The 24,516-nt window shown below is 35.6% G+C and overlaps 2 protein-coding genes across 7 annotated transcripts in view; one reads left to right on the top strand and one right to left on the bottom strand.

Annotated features, from left to right (window-relative positions):
* The window catches only part of LOC116175379 (fibronectin type III domain-containing protein 5), a 207,444-nt gene that overhangs the window by 63,919 nt on the left and 119,009 nt on the right, over positions 1-24,516 (bottom strand). For all 5 annotated transcript variants that reach the window (XM_031493459.1, XM_031493458.1, XM_031493460.1 and 2 more), the window contains one exon: positions 12,382-12,520. In XM_031493459.1, coding sequence (XP_031349319.1) covers positions 12,382-12,520 — 139 coding nt within the window. The remainder of the gene's footprint in view (positions 1-12,381; positions 12,521-24,516) is intronic.
* On the top strand, positions 218-1,653 carry LOC116175380 (ubiquinone biosynthesis O-methyltransferase-like). 2 transcript variants are annotated; one of them, XM_031493464.1, is made up of 4 exons: positions 218-296; positions 348-594; positions 644-1,060; positions 1,109-1,653. In XM_031493464.1, the coding sequence occupies exons 2-4, from the start codon at positions 354-356 to the stop codon at positions 1,222-1,224; spliced, it is 774 nt and encodes a 257-aa protein (XP_031349324.1). In that variant the 5' UTR covers positions 218-296; positions 348-353; the 3' UTR covers positions 1,225-1,653. The 2 variants fall into 2 exon arrangements, with proteins under 2 accessions (XP_031349324.1, XP_031349323.1); XM_031493463.1 differs by having other exon boundaries at positions 227-594.

Raw genomic sequence — 24,516 nt, 5'->3', positions numbered from 1 at the left:
TTTTTTAATCGAATCTACTTTCTTCCCTCCTGGAAAAATAAGTTTTATAAAATATGACTTCCCCATCCTTCAAAATGACAATTATTATGAGACTGATTACAATATAATCGTGAATAAAAGATATTATTTTTACGCAGTGCATATATGAATAAACAATGACTACAGTGGGGTCAATTCATATTACCTATAACATTATTGTTTTAAATTCCCATATGTATGTATTTATTCCCCACGTTTTTTGTCATGAGACTTGATACTGGCAGTGTAATAGTTATTAGTGATAGTCCTGCTTTACGGTTGGCATTACCAACAGAGAGTCAGTCAATAATTTTGGTTCGAATTTTCAGCAACAAATGGCCTATAAACTCGTCGTAGAATGTCCTAGTGCAGATCTAAAGGAGGCTACTTTCTTTAAAAAGATGAGCAGCGTGTGGTGGGACTCGAAGGGTCCGTATCGTGGTCAGTATCTTTACGATTCAGCGGTAGTACCTTACATGGTGGAAGAAATTGCTAGCTCTGGGATGCTCAACAAAAAATATGATGGAAGTTCGAAACCGTTTACAGGACTGAAGATTTTAGAGGTGGGGTGTGGAGGTAAGATTACACACTTGTTAAAAAGTGACACCTTTTGTTTTATATTAAGGTGGAATTGTGTGTGAAATGTTGTCGAAATATGGTGGTGATATCACCGGGCTTGACATAAACAGGTGTGTTTTGGATGTTGCGAAAGAACACCTAAATCGCGCCGATCCAAAGATTACGAATATAAACTACATTTTGCAATCTGCAGAAGATCACTGTTTAAGTAATGCTGAGAAATACGACGTGGTCATATTAAACACTGTTATTCAACACGTGGTTGAGAAAAACACACTACTGAAAAGTTGCGTGCGCTGCCTAAAACCAGGTGGTTCAATACTCATAAGTGGATTTAGTCAAACATGGATGGCCTGGTTTGTGTTGATAATCTTATCCGAATGGTTGGGTTGTACACCTGTGGGTACTTCCGATTGGAGTAAATTGATTACACTTGGAGGTCTTAAAAATATGATGAAGCGGTGTAAGTGGTACTTATCCGTGGAAATCTTTCGCTTAATTCAAATTTTAGATAAGTGCAAATTAGTCGCTTCCAAAGGCATATCTCATAATGTCTTCGCCGATACTTGGACAATAAGCAAATGCCAGTCGATGTGTTATGCTGCGCGCTTCGTTAAACAAGAATGAAATATTGAGTACCCTATAAGTACTCCATAGGCACCATAGTTACAATCATTAAAATGTTATGCCCGTAGTCGCAATTAACTAATTATTTTACAAGGGATAGAATTCCCTACCCCTATTTTCATACTGTCCAAATCGGGTTAAAGACAAACCTAACAAAGAGAATACCTCAGAGGGCTACATGTGCAGAAAAATATGGTGTTCTCATGCCATCGTCGTTGGAATTGCTGGACGCTACAAAAGAAAATCACGCAAACACTTAATTGATATACATAAATTTGATGACGCCCCCCTCCCCCCCTCCACATATTATAGCCTATCAAGGTCCGTCAGAAGTAAAGATAAAGTAGTTTTCTTAAAGTCGACGTCACGTTCATGCGTTTATACACCGATTTGTACGGACAATTCGTTGTCAATAAAAATTTTGCTTTTGCTAGTGTAAAGTCATTTGCATTATTGGTTCTTATTGAGTATTACTTACGGTTTGAGTATACGATTTACCCGAGTGTCACACGTTAGAAATTTCTACCGCAATACTTTGTGCCGCGCTATTCACTATCTCTCTTGTTTGTGTTATTATCTGTTACAGATAAGGTCCTTGTGAGCTTAAATGACCCTTACAACCAGACTTGAAAGGTAATTTCTATTTTCGACGACTGCTTTGTATAACGTTGGATTACATACTGGTTTTCGATACAATCGAATTGTAATTACTACATTTGTTTGATAATCATCTAACATAGCTCCGACATTTTCTGCAGAAGTCTGTTTTGATACTACCATGACTACGAGTTGATCCCCTTTTCTCTCGCTAAAAATTGATTTATATTTAAACATTGACATGATCGAGATATATCGAGTGTCGTATTTGTAACATTTGGGATGATTTATTGCATTATCCTCCATTGTTACAACAATATTATTGTTTATGATCTATCCTTGTCAACAATTATTTTCTTTTCTTCAGCTTATCAAGACCAGAACAAGGATCATTTAGTCTGCCTTGTTCCCCCTTTCGGTATTAGTATCTAACATCACAAATAACACAGCTAATATAAAGAATACAATACAATCGAACTAATAGAAATGAAGTAGGTATATTTTTCAGCAACGACTTAGGTACCTGCTGTAAGTAAAATCAAATGTTTCGGGACAATTTACAAGTCCGTTAACCTCTGTGTCGTTATATTTTTCAGTTACACAGGTTACGGGTAAAATCATCTGTTCGGTAGAATCAAAGTAAAATTTTCGCAGCCGGTAATGTAGAAACATCCACGCGTCGTCCGTTACTCTGACGAAAATGGCGGGTCCAAATGAAAATGCTAAATCATCCTCGTACTGCGTCGATAATGCGTAAATATCCGAGTTGGTAAAACTAAAAAGGTAATCCAAAAGGAATGACGATAAAAACTCGTGAGAGAAGGCGAGGAAAGTTAAAAATCTAAAAAATGTGTCTTAAGAAAAATACTGCCTAATATGTTTCTTAATAATAGTAACAGTAACAGCAATAATATCATGACTGGTAGGTGTTCTAAGAATTTTAGGGACAGCGTATAACCGGGTGGCCTGGAATACCCCCAGCAACGGAAGATGCGATGGTTCTCTCGCGAAAATGACCATAGCTGTGAGTGAACATTCTAGAATAATCTTTTGGGTAAAACCATCTATGTTTCTATTTGCTGGAAAGTATTCCATACCCCCAAACCCCCCGGGGGTAATCTAAATGTTTAGAACTTGAACTTCTTTTATGACACTTTTCCAAGCGAGGCCATCGATTTTTCTATTTTTTGGTGCATGTGATACATACCCCAGCCAATATTATGAATGTTCTAAATATTTTTAGCAATAGCGTATAACCGGCGGGTCACTGGGTGTATTCAATACACCCCAGTAACGGAAGATGCGATGGTTCTCCCGTGAAAACGTCCATAACTATGAGTGAGAGTTCTGGGATAATCTTGGGAGTAAAACCATTGATGCTTCCATTTGTTGACCCCAGACCCCCCGGAGCTAATTACCTCGTATTGTTTAACTGCAAAATACTAATCCGTAAAAACGTTTCGATGTAGTCACAAAGATATTAAAGAGGGAAAGAGAAAACCATTCCTAAGATAATTATGGTAAAGCCAAAAAACACACTAATATATAAACACTTGTACAGGTAGTCGGAAAAGTAATAGTTACCGAGACACAATTTCAAGTAATCAATTCGAAGGCAGTAACTTTACTGCGCGAAAAGAACGAAGAAAAATACAACTGCACCACAAAGGAAGGGATAAAATTAAGCGCAGAAAAGCACAAAGCGTTTCTAGTAACAAGACAAAGAAGTAAGTAAAATATATCTCTAACACTAAAAGGGCATCTAACGCCAAAATAAAGAACTAGGTGAAAGAAGTTTATAACACGAGAAAAATAAAACTATAGCTAAAATGACTAATACTACAAGAATAATTACCTTAAAATAGAACTAGGTAGTGGATTACAAACAAGATACTTGTAAGTATATCAAGTAAAAATTGGAAGTGGTATACTCAAAAATATAATTTCCATTTGCCTCTGTAACTGTGAAAAAATAAAATAAAAGAAAATGTACACTTCATTTTGCCTACGGCAGCTTAATATTTAACGTTATTTGAGTACACTGTATGAGAACTCAATGTGTATCTGTCGGTTGGTCTGTTTATCCATTTGTCTGTATGTCCGGATGTATAAAAATTTCATTCAAATTTGTCTCGCACATTCTAGTTGCCTCGAATAAATTTTGCTTTATTTTTTTAATATATCACGGACTACTCGATTAAAATATAAAAACCATAGATATAACGGTATCTTATTTTCAATCTTATGCTATGATAGTTCGTTGAAAAGAGAATTAAAAATTCTATTGAGTAATCTAAAAATCCAATATGGCGCCTATTTAACTTTAGGAAGTTGGTTAATGTTCCTCAAAAGTAGGCATCTTGAACTTTTTTGAAATCAATTCTAAATTAAGCATATCAGATACGGTAACTTTTATGTAAAACTTTTTTTTGTATGTCATATACTTTCGATGATATATGACATTCAAGGGAATGGCCAATTTTAGATTTTTTTTAAATTACGTCCAACGTATTCGACATTTTGAACTTTCACACGGAAATTTTGAATAAGCATCTAAAACTGCAAAACATTGTCCACTTAACCAATTCCCTATCTTTAATAATAATAAAGTTACCCATGCAATCCCACGCGATTTGGGACATACTGTATATTTTAGAAATCTGTAGGAAGTTTGGAAAATATACTTTGCAATGTTTCAAAATTGCATATTCTAGCGAAGCACCCGTTTTTGTCCAGGAAATATATAACTTTGATAAACACCCGGTACTTCTACGAACTTAAACGGGCGCTGCCTTACGAGAACTTGTAGTTCCACTCCTATGCATTTTCTTTTATAGGAGTGAAAATAGGAGGTAAAATTGATTACCTACTTTAATTTGTAGCACCGTTTTAGCTGCCGATAAGGATATCAAGATACTGTAACTAATTTTGTAGCCGTTGCCGTAGAGATATTTAAATTATCTTTGCAGTATTTGAAAGCTCTCCCCGATAGGAAGAGGAAGGAAAATTAGTATTTTAAGATTTCAGCTGCGTTAATTAATGATTAGCGGATTTTAATTGCTCAATGGCAATTTAAAACGAAGATAGAAACTGGCAATGTCACTCGTTTACACGTAGATAAACCCCATCCTGCCGCTCAATTAAAATTCCGATATCGAGAATTTGTCTGATTGAACTTTGTTTTTTTGCTTGACCTAATTGGACCATTTAATTTAAAGAAACCGATTTGCGCGACCTCCCGGACTTCGTCGCAATATGAAGCCTTAGAAATATCCGGGAGGTTTTAGAGAAATATTTCGGAAATTCCGAAAATATAGCGTTAACGTGTTACAAAATGTAAAAGGATACTGAAATGTTTTTGGAAATCTCTAATAGTACCTACTAAAAAGTAATTACAATTTCTGTTCACATTCATAATGTATCTACTATTCCAATTTGAGAAAGAAATGGCACGGATGGTATTGATTAATATAATACCACTTTGTGGTTTGCCCACCCATCGTTCTCTGGTCAGAACGGTGTATGATAGTGACGCTTTAGATTCACACCTGATACTGATTAATCAGAGCAATGCTACTTAATGCAAGTGCGAAATTTCCATGAAATTATGCGAAAAGCTTATTGTTCGGGAATGTTGTCACACTGTAAGCAGATTCATACATGATACACTGTATGTTACGAGGATTGGTTTCTCAATTTATTGAAAGCTTTTTAAATTTTTTTCAAAGAAAACGGTATCTCTTCCATTTTAATTTGTTGTTTGACACTGAAAAACATTTTATTGTGGTTATTTGTGCTTATACTGATCTAAAGTGAAGTTCGAAAAATTTTTCTGCTTTGGTGAATCGTATTATTGGATCCACTGAAACAACGAAAACGCTTGTAATCTAAAGGCACTCGTGTCCCCGGAAATTCTTACAAAAACGAGTTTTATTTTCCCAAGATGAAACTTAGTGTTTTTATATCAAAATAACAGGGACCCAAGGATATGCATTCAACTACCATTCGACCATTTATAAAAATAGATAAAGCGCAATCAGTGGAACTGGTAATTTCGAAAATAAACCATAACTCCAAATACGGCAGCTTGTAATGTAGCATTAAAGAAAATCTTATTAAGGAGACGAACTTTTCCATTGTACGAAAGCATAGGCTAAAGCACAGTTAATCTGTGGCTAAAGTTAGCGATTACTTCAGGAAGCGTGAAGAGGTTTATTATCTACCACTCGTAGACATGTTGCGTGCTGTTGTGAATAATAAGGGTGCACTAACCGCATAGTTTGGTAGACTTTAAAAGTTTGCTAGTAGGTACATTATTCCACACAAAATGAGTTTCAATTTTTCATTCGGTAAAAGCTAAAATGAAAATTTAAACGGGTGGGAAAGCTTTTCGATATTACATGCACCAATATTACAAACCCATTAAAATTTAAACCAAATTTAGTGTTAGTTAAAACAATTACATAAACGTAAATGAGGAAAACACCTGGGATCATTTAAGTTACTCCATGACGCCTCTGCCCGGTAATCAAAAAGTTCAGTAAATGGCAAAGAAATAAAAAGTTAACATTCTAGTTCTGTGGAAATTGAACAGAAACTTTTTTTCATTTGGTTCATGGATAAAACAGCAGGTTTTCTCGGTAATAAGGTCTACACATCCGTGTGAATTACATTCTTTAGAAAAACGTGCAAAATTCTGTTTGTCTATGGTGAGCTCAACCTAGGACACACGGTATAAATTAAGAAGAACGCTATTAAGAAGCGTCAATCGACAGGGACAAAGTTACTGAACATATTTTATAATTAGATATAAGTAGTTCCAAAGATCGACTTTCGCCTTAAATTTACATTTTAGTGTAAAACAGAAACACCAATAAACAAAAACAAGTTAAAAAGTAATCGTTAACGATTTACATAAAGCGCATTTCCACTTGCATTCATTTCCCATTTATAAGATGCAACTTCTGTTAAAATCGTAAAAATCCGGCCACAAATATGAAAGATATCGGTGCACATGGGCAATCCATTTTTGACGAGTTACTTCAATTTCAGTTTATGAGAACAATTTCATTTCAATCCTACGTATCAAATTTCATTTAAATTCTTCCATAAATAAAATAGTTGGCACTGCGTATGCGCAAAACCAAATTTTGAAACTGGTGTTTGATTTTCCTTTATCCCAAGTGCCTATGTATCAAATTTCGTGTAAATTCTTCCGCAAATAAAAAAGTTGGCACTGCGCATGCGCAAAACCAAATTTTGAAATTGGCGTTTGACTTTCCTTTATTACAAGTGCCTATGTATCAATTAAATTCTTCCATAAATAAAAAAGTTGGCACTGCGGATGCGCAAAACCAAATTTTGAAATTGGCGTTTGATTTTCCTTTATCCCAAGTGCCTATGTATCAAATTTCGTTTAAATTCTTCCATAAATAAAAAAGTTGGCACTTCGCATGCGCAAAACCAAATTTTGAAATTGGCGTTTGATTTTCCTTTATCCAAAGTGCCTATGTATCAAATTTCGTTTAAATTCTTCCATAAATAAAAAAGTTGGCACTGCGCATGCGCAAAACCAAATTTTGAAATTGGCCTTTGATTTTCCTTTATCCCAAGTGCCTATGTATCAAATTTCGTTTAAATTCTTCCATAAATAAAAAAGTTGGCACTGGGCATGCGCAAAACCAAATTTTGAAATTGGCGTTTGATTTTCCTTTATCCCAAGTGCCTATGTATCAAATTTCGTTTAAATTATTCCATAAATAAAAAAGTTGGCACTGCGCATGCGCAAAACCAAATTTTGAAATTGGCGTTTGATTTTCCTTTATCCCAAGTGCCTATGTATCAAATTTCGTTTAAATTCTTCCATAAATAAAAAAGTTGGCACTGCGCATGCGCAAAACCAAATTTTGAAATTGGCGTTTGATTTTCCTTTATTCGAAGTGCTTAGTATCAAATTTCGTTTAAATTCTTCCATAAATAAAAAAGTTGGCACTGCGCATGCGCAAAACCAAATTTTGAAATTGGCGTTTGATTTTCCTTTATCCCAAGTGCCTATGTATCAAATTTCGTTTAAATTCTTCCATAAATAAAAAAGTTGGCACTGCGCATGCGCAAAACCAAATTTTGAAATTGGCGTTTGATTTTCCTTTATTCCAAGTGCCTATGTATCAAATTTCATTCAAATACTTTTATAAGTAAAAAAGTTTGCAATTCGGTTATAAATGGTCGAGATGCGAAAAGGGCACTGTGAATTTTGAATCGATTCGATTCAACTTTTGGCATTGCGTATTATATGGCTAAATCTATGCGCCATATTGAATTTCATGCAATTCAGTCATAAAGCTAACAGGGAGATGTAAGAAGCGATCGACAATATTCTAAACCAAAGTTATCGTTCCTGATCGCGGACAGATAGATGGACGACAGACAAAGGAACAGACGGACAGACAAACCGGCAGGCGACAGATAGCAATGCAAAATTATAAACGATCTCTAGGATCGTTAATAAACGGCAAAAGTGTAAAATTATGGAACATGTAAAAAACGTTTTTTTGTTTTTTTTACAATAACTTTTTTTGTAAGCGGTACAGAAAAAATTCCTTCCTTGGTACAAGACTCGACACCATAACGAACCAAATAGCGAAAAAAGTAGAACAATAGCTCTTAAGATAAAGAACTAGGCGTCGCAAAACGAGCGGACGGACGGACGGACGGACAAAGTGGCCACAATGGCCACAATAGCGCATTTTTTTTTAATTTTTGTGGAAATGCCCTAATAATATAATAAAAAATCGAAGGATCTTTTTGTTTATCCAATATATGGCCATTCGGACGTTTTATTTAGGTCTCAGCATCTAAAGTAACGATGGCTCACCCTGTATGTGCATTTCAATTATTTTTAACGTTAAGAGTTGGTTGTAATCTGAGATTGGACACAAGATTCGTTCATATTAGTACACATTCGAGGTCAATATTGTGTTGTATTAGGATTATTAGTTGTCAATTTGGGTTAAATAATCGTCTTGTATTTTATTTATTTGTTTACTTTTATTACGTGTTAAAAGAGGGGATTTAAAGATCTCCGGACGTAGATAAGAAGTTTTGTTATCACGACGTCAGCTAATTAGTTTCAAGATAAAAAACACAGGCGCATTTTATCGTTAAGAGTTTTATTAACACAACACATTAAACCAACAGCAGTTTTCTCCGTCGGAGCTACTCTTCAAACAAAAGATTCGCACGTGTCTGGGTCAATTATGACTTAGTTTAACATAGAAAATGCGAGAGCACCAAGAGAAGATGACCCTGGCCGAACCGAGAACAACACGACAACGAGCCTGGACGCCAGGAGGAGAAGATTGTATGACAGTTAGGTCCAGGAAGCTGCGAAAGTATATACGGGAGAGGACGCGTACAGAAGCGACATGTGGACCATTTGCACTGCGCTGGTACCAGACACCGAGCAGGAAGGCAACAGCACCCGGGACGCCCAGATCCAAGGTGAAAACTTACCCGAACATCAACAGGAGGTAGCAATACCAGACTCCGTTTTTTGGGTAACGCGAAATATTTAGTATTGTGACCATTTATTAGTAAATCGGCAACCTTTCTAACAAAAATGAAAAGAAAAGTGAAAATCATCCAATTAATCAGATGACATTTCAGAGATCTCGAGCGATAAGTGAAACAGGCGGTTCAGCGGTATGGAGGGAATAAAGAGGCTACAGTACGAAAATCCACAAGTAAAAAACAAAAGTAATAAAATGCTCTAAAAGAGAGGATAGGAAAAAGATAAAGATCCGAATAGGAAACGACACTTTAAAGCATGTAAAGGAATTTTGTTAATTCGGTAGCAAGGAAGATATAAAATCCAGGATAGCGCAGGCTAAAAAAGCATTTGAACAAAATCTAGATCTGCTAAGATCCAAGATAATTATAGAAATTCGGGAAAGGCTACTAAAAACGTACGAGTGTAGCTCTATTACGGGTGCGAAACCTGGACGATAGGCAGGGAAGACAAAAGTGGGATAGAAGAATTCGAAATGTTGTGCCATAGAAGGTTAATGAGGATTAGCTGAATGGATAGATAGGGTAACAAACGAAGCAGTCTTGGAGCTAGTACGGGAAAATATAGGGAAATGTGGAAAACCGTACAGAGAAGACGAGATATAATGATAGGGCACGTGCTCAGACACGGAGGATTAGTACAGCTAGTTATAGAAGGTAGTACAGAGGCAAGAGAGGGGGGTAGGATGACCGAGATACATGGACCAAATAGTATAAGGACGTAGGCAAGGGTTGCTATGTAGAAGTGAAAAGATTAGCGCAGGATGGGAAAGGGTGGAGGACTGCGTCCAACCAATTCTAGGATTGTGGACTCCGGTTTCTGATTTTAAACAATATAAAACAACAAAATTTCAAAAAAAGAATTATCAATATCGGAGCTGTTTCCAAAGACTTTCAGAGAAAACCCAATAAACTATAAGTACATTCAGACCAAGTAGTAATTTCAATTTTTCATTAATGGTAAATTTAGAACTTCAAGTGTAGTAATGCCAGTCTTAGGTGTGAGTTGTAAATTTTTTATTTAGCATCCAGGAGGCGTGTAAATTTGTTTTGAATAAGAATCTCGACCAGATGATCCTGATATTTACTTAGGTTGAAAACGTGATCACTATACAGGTATTAAAAATGTAATTTGTAATTTGTTACTTGAAGTACCTCAATCTTTTAAATCAAACCAAAGAATGTAAGGAAATTTGGAGTTGAAACAATCGTATTTTTCATTAGTAGGTATATTCAAACAAGCCAATCTATATGAGTATTTATTTGAGCGTGATCAAACCAGACCCTAAGACGCACGATATAATAATCATATTCATAATCATATTAGATTCAATGGATGACGCTCGTGGCACCTTGGTTAGCGCCGGGTTGTTAGCGGAGGCCGCCACCATGGCGGGACTTGTTCTTGGATAAGACATTTGAATATGCTAACACTAGAGCATGAACGAGTAAAGCTACCCTGAAGATACATAATCAAAAGTGCCAAAGCGGTGACATTACGTTTGATATGGTACTGGCTATGTCCAGTTTGAATTTCATGCAATTCAGTTCATAAATGGCCGAGATGACAAAAATGCACTGTAAATGTTGAATCGCATTGCGTATTATATCGCTAAAGCTATGCCCAGTTTGAATGTTATGCAATGCGATTCAGAGGTGCCTAAAAGGCCTACATTGTCAATTCACAAACTCCAATTTACAAATTTGATAAAGAATCCACCTGCAAAATTTCATCGTAATCGGTCCATCCGTTGTCTTTCAAATTGATGGACATTAAGCCATCGAGCGAGCGACCGAGCGGACGTTCGAGCGAGCGGACGGACGGATGGGCGAGCGAGAGATCGGACGATTGGGAAAACTGCAGACTTAATCATGTAAATAAATACCATATCACTAATCACCTACACAATATGAACTAAAGGAGTGCTCTGTCTGTGACAGATGCCAGTTGGGTTGCGAATTTATCGGTTTAATGAAATCTTTATAAGCGGTATCGATGAAGAACAAATTAAAGGTACTAACTGGGGGTATTAGGGACTAATAATTGAACATTGCTGATAAAGGCCAAGATAATTAGAGCACACAACGTGATTACGACAGCATTTCCGCAACATAACGTTTTACCTTTTTTCTAAATGTTTAAATAGCCCACAATAAAAATACGATTGCCATTAGAAACTAATAAAGTCGGCGAGTACAACAGAAGAAATGCCATTTAATCCTTATCTCTAAAAATAAACATGCAAACACGCAGCGCTTTTAATACTTCCGATTCTATTTCGGCAACTCGCCTGTTTCCTACACCGCAAAACGCACGCTTTTACGAGATGAGTGGATAATTTAGCGAAATTCCTAATCACATCGTAATTGAGTACCGTATCGGAACCAGAAATAGCTCGAAATAGGTACGCCATTTTTTTTCAACATGCATGAGTAATGACAAGAACTGAGTTTACTATCAATAGACCTACTAATGAATATTTTATTTACTGGACGTTATATCGTCGCTTAATCCAGGATTTTTCAATTACCTTTGGCTGGCCTAATGCAATGAAAGCAGAAATACATTACGGTAATGCATATCTGTGATTGTAGTACGTAATATAGTTAATGAGAAATAGCTAGGCATTATAGCTTTAAATTAATCAATATCAGATGCGAGTACCTACGTATTGCGTTATTTACTTCAAACTGTTTAGCCACAGGTTGTTTAATCAAGTAAACGAATTTATTTAGGGTATAGAAGCGTGTGCTTCCCCATTTCCGGGAACGTAATCCCTATACTAATCAGTCAAAGATTCAAACTTGATACCCTTACATATTTCTCTATTATAAGAGGAAGTAGGTGGGTAATATTGTTATATTCCATAATTTAGTAGTTGCGTGCTTGTAAAAGTGGGTATAGATTGTAGCAGAAAAACGAAAAATTCTTAGCCGATCGGTTAATAGTATCGAAACTTCCGCGCGTCAAAATGCTTAGTTTATCGAACCCACCTGGCATCGGTTGGCTTATACGTAACGTCGTACTTGTACACGTTATCAACAGATGTAGACCAGGAAACTCGAACAGAAGTAGGGTTAAGAAAAGTAACGGTTATATTTTCCGGAACCCCGGGACCTCCGGGCATCGAACCTGCAACAAAAAGAAGGTTTTTAGTGCCAAGATAAACTCACACTCGTATAGGTACAATCATTATGGTCATTGTCGTTAGCAATAATCTAATTAAAATTTAGCCACCTTTTATTTTACCAAAGCTTTGGAGATCTCATTAAGATAATAATGCACATTACTGTAATTAAAAAGAGGGGAAACCGGATCATCATTAAAATTTTGCTTTGTTTCGTGCTTCCAAAGGGAGAATGTGGAGTAGATGTAACCATTATATCTACACAAGTTCAATTCGAAATATGAAATTTATTTATTCACGGCTGGATTGACTGTGAACTAATGTGCTCAAAGGAATGTTTTTGATTTGATGTTTAATGCGTGTATAGGAACGGCCCCATCAAAAATGTCAAAGATTACTTTTTTATGAGTATGGTAACATCAATTTTGAAATGTTTCGCTTTCAAAAAATCTATCATTTAATTAAGATGTATATGAAATGTGGATATTCTCACGTTAATTAAACGTGAACCCATCTTATTTATATTTACGTGTCTAAATAATAATCAACAATAACAATAAATGTAAGCGTTAATAATAGTAGCTTCAAGTACTTGTGAATGTCCATTTGTACCAAAAGCTGCTGCTTTAACTCGGAAGAAAGTTCATTTCTACTTTTCACAAATGAAGAGAGACTCCAAGAGAGATGCCAATTTTGATATTTTTGAGTAAGTTGGTTTAGTTTGTCACGGTTTATTTTCATCATTACAAAGCAATCAATATTTATTTATCGAAAGATCCTCGTAACAATCGTAAACTTCTAAGAGACGTACGACTCCATCTATCGTTGGAATTTTAAACACCCAATTTTAGCGCGCATTTTACGGCGCTGCGAGTGGTTATCGATTGTTCACATGCATTTTCCTCTTTCGTTTGAAAGCTCTGAGTGCACTTCATTTTAATTAAACGGCGGCGGAAGCGTTAGTTTGAAAACGCATGGAATTTTAATTTCCGCCAGCCATATGCTATAAATCTTTGGGTATTGAATTCCGGCAATATTGTTTGGACGGATTTACCCTTAACTCCGATTTGTGAGGATATTATAAATGGGTTTTTTCTTGCTCATCATAAGTACCCGCCACTTGCATTACTTGAAGTGTATGTTTCTTTAGGTTCAGCTGACATTTAAAACCTTTTTCAACGACGATTGTTGCATTCTTCCATAATTAGACCTCTTATTAAAAAGGTATGTACATTTTGAGGTTATCAACGAAGAGAGTTACCTTTGATTTTCTTTTAGGGTTCAAGTCTCGTTTTAATTGTTTTTAATTGTTACCAGTCTAACGGACCAGTGCAAATTGAATTTAATTCAACTGTAAGGACCAGTGGAACACGTGTCTTTTTTCTCCTCTGCCCTACATTGAAATAGGCCATAATATACAATAAAAGTCCACAACATAACGCTATACGAGGGAAGTTAATGATACATATCGATTTGACGACTCTGAGAGCGTCGATAGTAACTATTTTCTTCCACCATTTGCTTAAAGGGAATGTTGGGGCTGTTTAGTTTATGTTTCGAATAGTGACTGTGGAGGTCGACAATCAATTACTTAGGTGATGTATTTCTTTTTTTCGTTCATTGAATCCATCCAGTAATTATATGATTGTGTTGAGTTCAGCAAATTTTATAGCAATTCGTGGAAGGCGCTATATTTTGAAACATCGACATATAAATTGTTGATTTATAATTGAATTTATTGCATTTACATGGTGTTTCATCTGGGGGCGAGTGACCTAGGTTAGGTCAAGATTGTTACAAACTGCACTTGGCATTGAAAATTAATCACTTTACTCTAATATTTTGCCACATGTTCCCTTTTTTTGTTGTAATGTGATAATTAACGTTATGCTCCTTCTACTACTTATTTGAACCGGGTAATTATGAATATTAAACAATGTTTGGCAGGGTATTATGTACTGTTTCTTTATGTGTCTTAGAAAAAGCCATCTTTGCTGATATTACTAATCGATTCTTTTAGGTGCCCTTTGCCATGTAGTAACTGAATATTGGTTTTGTATCAAAGCAAATATGTCCACTGTCGAAGCCTATATCGGCTGATTCAAGTTCGAGGGCCGCCATGGGGATCTCGGAAATTGTAGGTAGGTAGGTTGTTTAAATTTGGCAAAGTTGCGTATTTTGATGTTTAACAAAATGCCGTTTTGAAACTGAAAAGATGTTACTAAATACCTTAATGTTATCAATTTATCCATAACAATAACAATAATAAAGGTTCCACCTTGTATATTATACGACTTACGACGATACATACATTTTTGAGAATTGGCAACCATGTAACTTCTAGATGGGTAAAAGCTGCCTGTGCCATCTAGGGAAGCACGAACGGGGGTTTGGCATCTTGTCTTGAATGGCGGTCGTGAACGCGTCGCTGTATAAATGTTTGTTGTTATTTTGTGTTATTTAATGCAGGTAGTAATTTTTGCATTTCTTTATATCGTATTTGTGTTTTGTATCCCGCATTTTATATTTTTTTGTGTTTCAATCTTTGTTTTTGAAATTTATTTGGTTTAACCGTAATGCAGAATAACATGTTTAATACCGTTATCCTTTTTGTTTGTAATTGTTTACGTTTTTGGTGTAATGCTTGCTTAATTTATGTTTATTGATGTTGATTTTTTGATCTTGTCCCTCAAGTAACATTCATATAAGTTTTGATCATTTTATTTTAATGTGTGGAAATTACCGATTCGTTTGATGTATGTACTGACTCGTTGTTTGTAACTAACATATTCTCCGTGAATAAAGCAGTCACGGGGGTGGTAAAAACTGTAGTCAAAATTGAGCTACGAGACCTAATTCCGTGATTGTTTTCGATATTCAACTGTAGGCTCGAAACCCCGAACAAGGGGTGACGCTACCTATCTTGCGGGGGCGAGATTATGTTAATCAAGGCTCTTCAGTTTAGAATCTATGTGCGATAAATGAGTTACGATTAGTAATTTCCACATATCTTGTTTTTAGTTAAATTTAGACGCTTATATTCGTACCTCAAGCAGTTGCTTCAAGCTTATTATGCTTATTTATGAACAATTATTACCACAATAAACTTTTCTTTAGCTATTTCAAATTAAAGAGAACTGACTAAAATTTACCGGCCGAAGTGTTTTGTTATTTTCAGAACATACAATACGAAAGTTAACTACATTTGATTTGCTTTGTATTGCTAAAATCATTTTACCTTTACATTGCTATTCACTTAACGTTGCTTTGTTTTATAACCTCAGAAGCACACGATTAACTGTTTCAACAATCCATATTTTCACGTTTCAATAAAACTGAAAACGTAGCATATTTCATTGTTTCAGGATACGGATTACCGATTATTTTATTTGAAAAGTCATGCTTCACAATTAGGTATAGTTTTCTTATTACCTTTGCACTGCCCCTTTAACACGTATTTTAATTTACTTTCATTTGCTATTCTTGTATTAACATTGACCACCTTAATCGTTTATCAAGAGTAAAATAGTAGATTAGTTTAGCACCCGAACGAATTGTGAGCCCTGAAAAGCAATCTCCTTTAATAAAATAGGGCCTGGGTCAAACCCGGACCCGGACTCGGACTTGGTGGGTAAAACCTGGACCCGGACTTGGTGGGTTCTTCCTCTTATATTTTGCATCGGAACATCGTGGCGATAACGCCGATTCTGGTGAAATTCCAAGCCTTCCATTTTTTGGTTGAATTTAACCCTTTCTGCACGAATTAGTGACATTAATAATAATCTTTATTTATAGCATATGTTAAAATGACATTTTAATAGGTTTGAATGAGTAGCTAAGCCGTTCTTTAACCGTAAGGATAGATAAAGTGATCACTTTAACCGCAAGGGTAGATAAAGTGAAACAGATGAGTGTGCCTTCTAATGCCATCTGTCATTCTTATTTCAAATTCACGATATAAAATGACGTCCATAACAATTCTGAGGACATAAATACAGTGCTTTACAAATTATGTCACGATTTTATTACTGCATTTGTGGTGTGCCCCAGGAAGAGTTGGAAAAGAAGAAAGAATGGATCAGAAGACGGATGTATCATCTCTGTTGCTCAATTAATTGTTTGCATAAACACTCTTTCCTCTTATACTATTCGACGAATTTCATACTCTAATTTGTGCCCCACTTTAGAGGTGCCATTGTTACATAGCAGTGCACTAAACTAACATTAAACGTAAGTGGATTGATACAAATTCTGTCACCCAACTGGAAGAGTCGCGTCGGGCGCGGACAGGTTCAGTTTACACGACGCACACGAACAACTTGAGTGCTAAAAAAATGTTATTCTATATTGGCGAAGATTTAGAGGTTAAAATTCAATTTTTGCTCGGATCGCCAAATGTAACGGCTGTTTAAAAGCAAATTCCCAAAGTTGGACGACGACATTGGATAGCATATAAATAAAATGTTGTATACAGTGGCATACGGCAGGAAATTTCAAGACAACATAAGTCAATTACTGTAAGTTATTTTAAATTTTTTGATTTGTATACAGTAGTGGACGGTTATTTTTAGGAATTTTGTTTGATGTAATTTTAATATTCCTAAAGGAATCGACTCGTGAAAATTGTTCGCATGGAACAGATTTATTGATAAAGGCCGGATCCAAACAAAAGCTTGGGGATATTTTGCTTCATTGTTTGGGAAAATTGCATTTAATTTCAATGATACCATTGCTTAGTTGAATTATAATTTTGTTTAGCATTCAGAGGGGTATGTATAATTGAACAAGAAAATGCACCAGTAATTTATTATGTGGTAAAAATGACAGTTTAGATAAGGATCAAATTTAGCATTGACACGTGATCACGCGATATGTATTGCATTTTTTTTGCATTGCTTTTTATAAGTCAAATCGATACTTTAAGTACTTGTAAACAAAAATAGTATCTGTCCGCTTTTATTTCAATTACTATATTTCATCATCTAAGTTCACATGCATATTTAAAACTGAAGCATTAAATATTTCAGGTTTTAATGGGACAACCTTCTGTAAAGTACCTGAAGGGTATAAAAAATATTCATTATTGAACTAGCCGTGGGTGAAATAGAAATTAAAATATTAAATTGCCAGTGCCGTAGAAGTTCCATTTTATTTTATGCAAGTGGGGGACGAATTTTCTGAAACTGAGACGAATATTTCGGAGACAAATCTTCTAGGTGTAAACCCTCCGAGAGCTGATTATCTGAAACTGACTCCTATAAGGGCGAATTATCCGGGGTTATATTTGCTCGCTGATCAGTTTTCTATTAAGATGCCGTAAAATCCGACCATGAGAATAAAGAATTGAACAAAAGAAATGTATTACAAGCAATGAGTAAGACGTAATCACAAAATCCAGGCGAAACAGAAAAAATGTATTGTTATTGGTATTTGTTACTCGCTAGGACGAAATTTACTGACCATAAAGTCCATATATTTAAGTAATCTTACTGTAATTTATTGAGAAGCATTGCAAATTGGATGCGAATAAAGGTTTATGTTTAAAACTTTTTCGATCCAGGGTAACTTTAGATATTTTAAGATCATTGAACTGGCTGAATTAGAACAATTACATATTTGTTGGCATTATTAATTATATTGGTTTTATTTGCAAATGAGCGGGGTATCGACCAATCCTGGTCTAGCAAACTCTGTCCGACTAACCTTAGGCTAAAACTCCGAAATTATGCGAATAAGTTGTTGTGGTAGTAGTTAAGGCATGGATGAATCTAATATATGTCGAGTACATGCCTTTTTCAACGTTTCAGATGAAAAGAACTACCGAGAATAAGAATTTTTGTGAAAACCCCTAATGATTCAATTTGTGTGAAGTTAACATAAAGGTTAAGAGCCGCACGTGAAAATCTCACCATTTCCACAGCCCAAATTGTATTCTGGATAATTTATCTCAATTGATGCCGTAATTCATCTTATACAAATGACAGGCGCTCAACACGTGCTAAAGTGACACCTTTTAATACTCGTAGTAATGTATGACACACTTTTTAAGAAATTATAGTGATCGAATTACTACAGGTACGTTTATAAGAAAACCTAATTTGTTTATTCGTGTTCCAAAAGATTCCGCAAAACATCTACTTAAACGCTCCCACGAAACCCAAATTCCTCGCTCGAAATTTATCTAATATTCTATTTTAGCAACTTTACAGCGAGAAAACCCAACATTTATGACGTTGAGCTTGGAGCTTGAATATAGATGAATGCTCTCCGACGTTTGATGCGGAGTTGTAAACATTTAAATGTGATTGAGCGTCATACTTTATTTTCCTGAAACGAAAGGTTTCGCGGCGGAAATGAAATAAAAAGGCCTCGTTAGTGTATATAGAAATGTTAAAACATCAGTTTCGCTAAATTTCCTGCGTACGCCTGTAATAGAGGTAACTAAAGCTCTCATTAGCCTAAATGGGTACACAAGATATTATTGATCTTACGGTAGAAACTTTTATTATTACCGTGCAATAAATCACAATTAGTTTTTGGCACTAAAAGCATTGCGATGAAACTCGAGGAAAAAGAAAAACCGGCGTAAGTATAAACCAATTTCCTACGGCTTACGGGCTTAACAAACACTCGTTAAATAAATCCCGCAATTTTGTTTACTTTCGATTTGGCTGCGAGCTGTTTTACGCAAAGCTGTCGTGTTATTTAAGGTTGCCTGTGACACAAATTAACTAAAATTCTAATCTGTTGGCACCTTATGTACTTAAACTTCAATTTTAGTTAATACCTACGAGCAACAGCGGCTGGTACACGCAGAAAAATGTTTTTCAGATATACTTTTCGTAAAATTACAAAAATTAGTATTTAATGACTCACCTTTCCTTTTTTATTATTTATAGTTACACCTTTCCAAATTGTTAAAAAGTGCTAATCATTCCTCGAATAAGGGGTGTAATTACTAACTGTGGATTAAAAGTCGCTCCGACGAAGTTGGTGCAGATGCAGGCTCGTATTCAGTAAAACTGTTATAATTTTGTAGTAAATTTGTGCTATTTATTTCTTCTGATAAACATTTTTCGCTATTCATCTCATATACAAAATTTTACAAATTCGATCAATTAGGTATATATGGGTAACTATAAGAGAGAGTTGGTGAAATGGAGGTAAAGTTGCATATTTTAATGTTGACTAATTTGTTAGAAAGGAATAAAGGGATCATTCCTCTTGCTTCCGGTGATATCCGAAAAAAGACGAAAAAAAGCAATTTCCTTTTATATTTTTTTACGGTCTTATTTATTTATTGATAACGGTAACGTTAGCCAATCCCTTTTTGGAAGTTGCTTGATCAATAAGAGTGTAAAGTTTCATTATTGATAATAAATAGCACTAACTTAGCACAACATTATCTAGTGCCAATACAAAAAATTAGATGCGTTGGTACAGCAGTGTGGATAAGCTAGGCAATACCCATTTGTCTTTGGTAAATTTGTGTGTATAGCATGCAAATAGCACAAACTTAGCACTTTACGTGGTATCAGCGAAACAAATTCGATCAGTGAGTACCTACATTGCAGCGTGAAGGTGTCTGTACCCAAATGACTTTTGTGATTTACCGCACAAAATTTATTTTCTTCAATAATTTATAGCGCAAATTAGGATTAATATTTCCGTAAATTAAATTCCAAAAAAATGACATAAAAATAGCACAAAATTAGCACAAATTTTTGTAGAATGGGCACTACCAACCTTACGTTTCTACAATCACGAGACTGCGAAAGGGAATCTAAATTTAACCGAAAGTAACTTAAAATTAGGTGGTTTACAATAGGTTGGAAAATTACTTAAGGTGATATGACGAATATACGTATTTGCAGCGATCTGCATTTATACTTAGTATGCATACAAAGTTATTTGAGACTCGCGTAACCTAAAAACTACCTTAAGATCTACTGGCCCTACTTACCATGCATGGAACATTGCACTTCTAATGACTTATTACTTCAGTCCATCATGCTACTGATTCTATAAATACGGCAACTGGTGGTAGTCCTTTTCTAATCCGACAGGTGATTTAAGTATTAAGAACTTCTCAAATGCAAAAATAATTGCGGTTCACTTGCTACAAGTAAATATGAGCACTAATTTTAAAATATAATGAAAGAGTAACTCCACTTTCTTGAACGCGTAACAAAGCGCTCCCATTAATTAATCACGGTGCTCATCTTCAAAGGTATTCTATGATAGAAGCAAGCTTTGCAGTGTTATGTAATTACTTTTTTGTAATTTGAATGAATAAACTCTGCGGCATAGTAAAGGTACACCTTTGTTGAAAAGTATTAGTAAATTGTTTCTAATTAATTAATAGTGAAAATAGGAATTACCGAAAATATTACAACAAGCAACGTCTATCATACATCAATTACAAAGCACATACTTCTTGTGCCCTTTCAGGGCCCATACACGTTCAAAGCTTGTGGCAAGTTTTGTCAAACCTTTTAATGTTGACGACTGCATTTCATTTATTCGAAATCTAATCAATAATATGCTATATTCAGTAAAATGGAAACGGAAGTTTTGTCGTAGAACATTTATTACTATGAAGTATGTTTTGCTAAAATTTTGCCCTATTCTGAAGGATATCATGAATAGATGTGTACTGGAAATTTTGCAGTTTCAGATAAATTTATATATGTTTGATGGCCACCACCCCCTCATGTTATTTATTGCTCAGGAAGACCGTAGACCACATTAGTAGGAAGACTGGGGAAAGTACAGGAAATTTTCTACATCGTGAGAACTTATTTATATGTTTATATGATGTAAAAACCTCGTACGAGAATAGTAATTCTGGTAGCACATTAAACTTAGTCCCGCTTTTGTTTACTGTATTTGTTTTCAATACGTACAATAGGGTGACCTTAAGGGTATTTTCCGTATTTTTTAGCATAATTATGAAATGCAGTGAAAACGGAATATTTTATTTGCGTCTTCTGTACCGTACCGTACCGTTGTAAGGATGAGTACTGCATTTGTCGTCAAGCGTTGAAAGTCACACGCTTTCATTTGGATAGGAGAGCTTCCCAATTCCCAGTGCTGGGTGTGGGTATATGGATTCTGGATTTTGAATCACGATAGGAGGGTGGACAAGGTCCACGCGTACGCCGGCCTCAAATTCGAACCCTTTGTACTACCTCCCTGACTAGAGCCTTTGGACCCCTCAACGTCACTCAAGCCATCCCACACGTGAGATGAACCTAAGGGTGCTCGTAGGGGAGGCGGCCAGGACACCAACATAGATCGTCTCAGTTGGACTAGAGCGGAACATTCACATGCGCGTGTGTCTATATGGTGTGTAGTCTCATCGTTCGTGTAACATCCTCTACAAGATGGTGATACACGGTGGGTATCAAACTACAAAGACTTAAAATTGACAAGTCCGAGCATTTTTCGAAAATACAATGAAATATAATGGCGTCTTTCGTTATTTTGAATTAGCAATTAATAAGTGACTTGACAATAAATAAAAATACAAAAGAAGTATGTCCTTTCTGGATTTAAATTCAGAATAATATCACGAACTGCTCAGTCAAAACCATGGAGGTCGACTGAAGTAACCAAATAGAAAAGAAAAAATTAATATAAGATGAAACAAAAGGTAAAACCAAAGGAACGATCTCAGATTGCACATCTTGAAACTACAAACCAACGCTTCAACCCAGGAATCAAACTCCTCACGAACAACTCCCTTGCAACCGGTGCTACTTACTCTAGCAAAGCAGCTATTTTCCGCATTCGTTAGTGTCGTGCCGAAAGCATTTGTGCTATAGCCTACAAGAACAACAGTATAAAAGTTAGTGGACACTATACATCAATAACTTAAGATATGCCGACGACACTGCATTAATAGCGGATTTCGAACAGGATTTACAAACTATCTTGAATGAGGTGGATACAGGAAACCAAGCCATGGGGGCTACGAACAGAAATAAAACAAATGTGATGAAAGAGAGCAGGTCACCGACCGATATTACGATCAAATTAAACAATGAAAAATTGGAGCAAGTACACCATTTCAAGTATCTTGGAGTATTGATGACTAGCTGAATCACAACGCCGAAATTAAGCGCAGAATCGAACAAGCCAAGCAGGTATTCATCAAATGGAAGGTACTCCTCAGCGACAGAAACATGAATACCATGCTGAAGTTATCCACACTGAAACGTTACATCTCGCCGTTGAAACGTGGACACTAAGAATAGCCAATAGAAAAAGCTACAGGTCTCCGAAGAATGCTGAAAATCCAGTGGACGTCCCAGCCATCAGCAAAATGCCTAGGCCATATCGCTATAGGAACCACCAAAAATACCAAATACTTCCACTGATCCTGGAGGGCAAAATCGAAGGAAAGAAATGTTCCGGTAGACCGAAAGCGGCCTGTGGTTAGGTAAAATCAACACCTGGCATCACTTGGCAAAAGCACAACTTTTACCCACAATGCTAGACAGAGAAAAATATCAAAATGAAGTCACAAATGCAATTCGGCAGCATTAAAGAAGAAACAGAAGAAGATACTGGGACAAATGCGAAAGCGGTCGTGTATATGGAAACCCACGGCATGTACATTTCTCCGTCTTATTCGTAATTTGTAAAGTAAAAATCTATGAATAGAGAAGCACAAATTATACATTAAAGGGTTTAGACGTTCTAGTTAAGAAAAGTGGGAGAAACACGAAGAGAATAGAGATACATTTTACTCCAGCGTCCTTAATCTGTCTTAGCGTATGCGAAATTTCTAGTATAACGTGAGGATTAGCATCTCTTAGATATATTTTGAATTGAATTACAGATGTGGAGAAAATACTTGGGCAGGCAATGCAGAAAGTAGGTATTAGGTACTACAACGCAAAGCTTTAAACAATCATTATTATTTAAGGAAATTGCAAAACCCTATTTCTATTCTTTCTAAAGTGTATGTTTATTATTTGAAAGGGTATTTCATGATTGCAATAAAGGTGACATAATTGACGATAGAGTGTAGTGCTTTTTCTTCAAATTGTGTGATTGATAAATATTTTATAGAAAATCTGCGGAAATATTTACACAAAGAAAAAAGATGCTGCAACACTGTATTACATTACTAGCAGAAGACAGTTCGCATCGCATATTTTTAAGAAATAATGACGAAACGTATCATTCGCTTTCAGTAGTCGATTTGAATTCTTAAATTATGTAAAACGATACACAAGAGATTTCCCAACACAGAAATACATACACAACGACATTAGCTTCATTTTTCAAGGGGAAATATGTTCTGTGTTCAAGTTTTCCTTGTAAATTTATCTTGAAAATTTCATTAAAATTGTCTGTATGTTTATCCGTTAATAATATGCGAATCTTTAATGGGTGATGCAGTTCAGTACGTAATTTGCACCACTGTGTATATAAGATAACTACTTTTACCACGAACGACCAGAGCACGCCTGAGTTTGGCACGTTGAAACATAGTGCAGAATTAATGATCTAAGGGGGTCTAATTGCATCAATCACTGTCTATCGTTTCTGGCGATTTACCCTGCCGTTGGGCATAGTTCGATAATTAGGAGCGCGCTTAGACACCTCCAAGTTGGAGGATATCTTTTGGATCTCTAATTCGGTAAGTACGGACATTTTGTTTAATCCAACTGGTTAAAGATGCATTCTTTTAGCTTTAGCGTGGAAGTTGAACCGACCATTTTCCCTACGTCGCTGCAATTTCCTTGTTTACTGAATAGCCTTCTTATTTTAAGAGGTGGCGGGTTATGCCACTTTTAAAACTATCAAACATATTTAGTAATTATAATTCGATTGTACCGAAAACAAGTATGTAATCAAATGTTATACTAAAGAAACGTTAAAAATATAAAAATATATCTTTTGAACTCTGGTTGTAATGACCTTTTGAGCTCAGAAGGGCGGTTTCTGCTTTATCTGTAACATATACATAACAACACAAACAAACAAA

This window comes from Photinus pyralis, unplaced genomic scaffold (assembly GCF_008802855.1).
Source record: "Photinus pyralis isolate 1611_PpyrPB1 unplaced genomic scaffold, Ppyr1.3 Ppyr1.4_LG7, whole genome shotgun sequence".
In the NCBI taxonomy this organism is placed as follows: Eukaryota; Metazoa; Arthropoda; class Insecta; order Coleoptera; family Lampyridae; genus Photinus; species Photinus pyralis.
Note: the sequence above shows the minus strand (reverse complement) of the source record. Positions and strands in the feature narration are given on the sequence as shown.

What these genes read in the sequence shown, in the direction of transcription:
- LOC116175380 (XM_031493464.1), top strand. Translation starts at nt 354, where the DNA reads ATGGCCTATAAACTCGTCGTAGAATGTCCTAGTGCAGATCTAAAGGAG. An exon ending in TTTAGAGGTGGGGTGTGGAG is followed by an intron (nt 595 to 643) that starts GTAAGATTACAC and finishes TTTTATATTAAG; the next exon opens with GTGGAATTGTGTGTGAAATG. An exon ending in TAAAAATATGATGAAGCGGT is followed by an intron (nt 1,061 to 1,108) that starts GTAAGTGGTACT and finishes TTCAAATTTTAG; the next exon opens with ATAAGTGCAAATTAGTCGCT.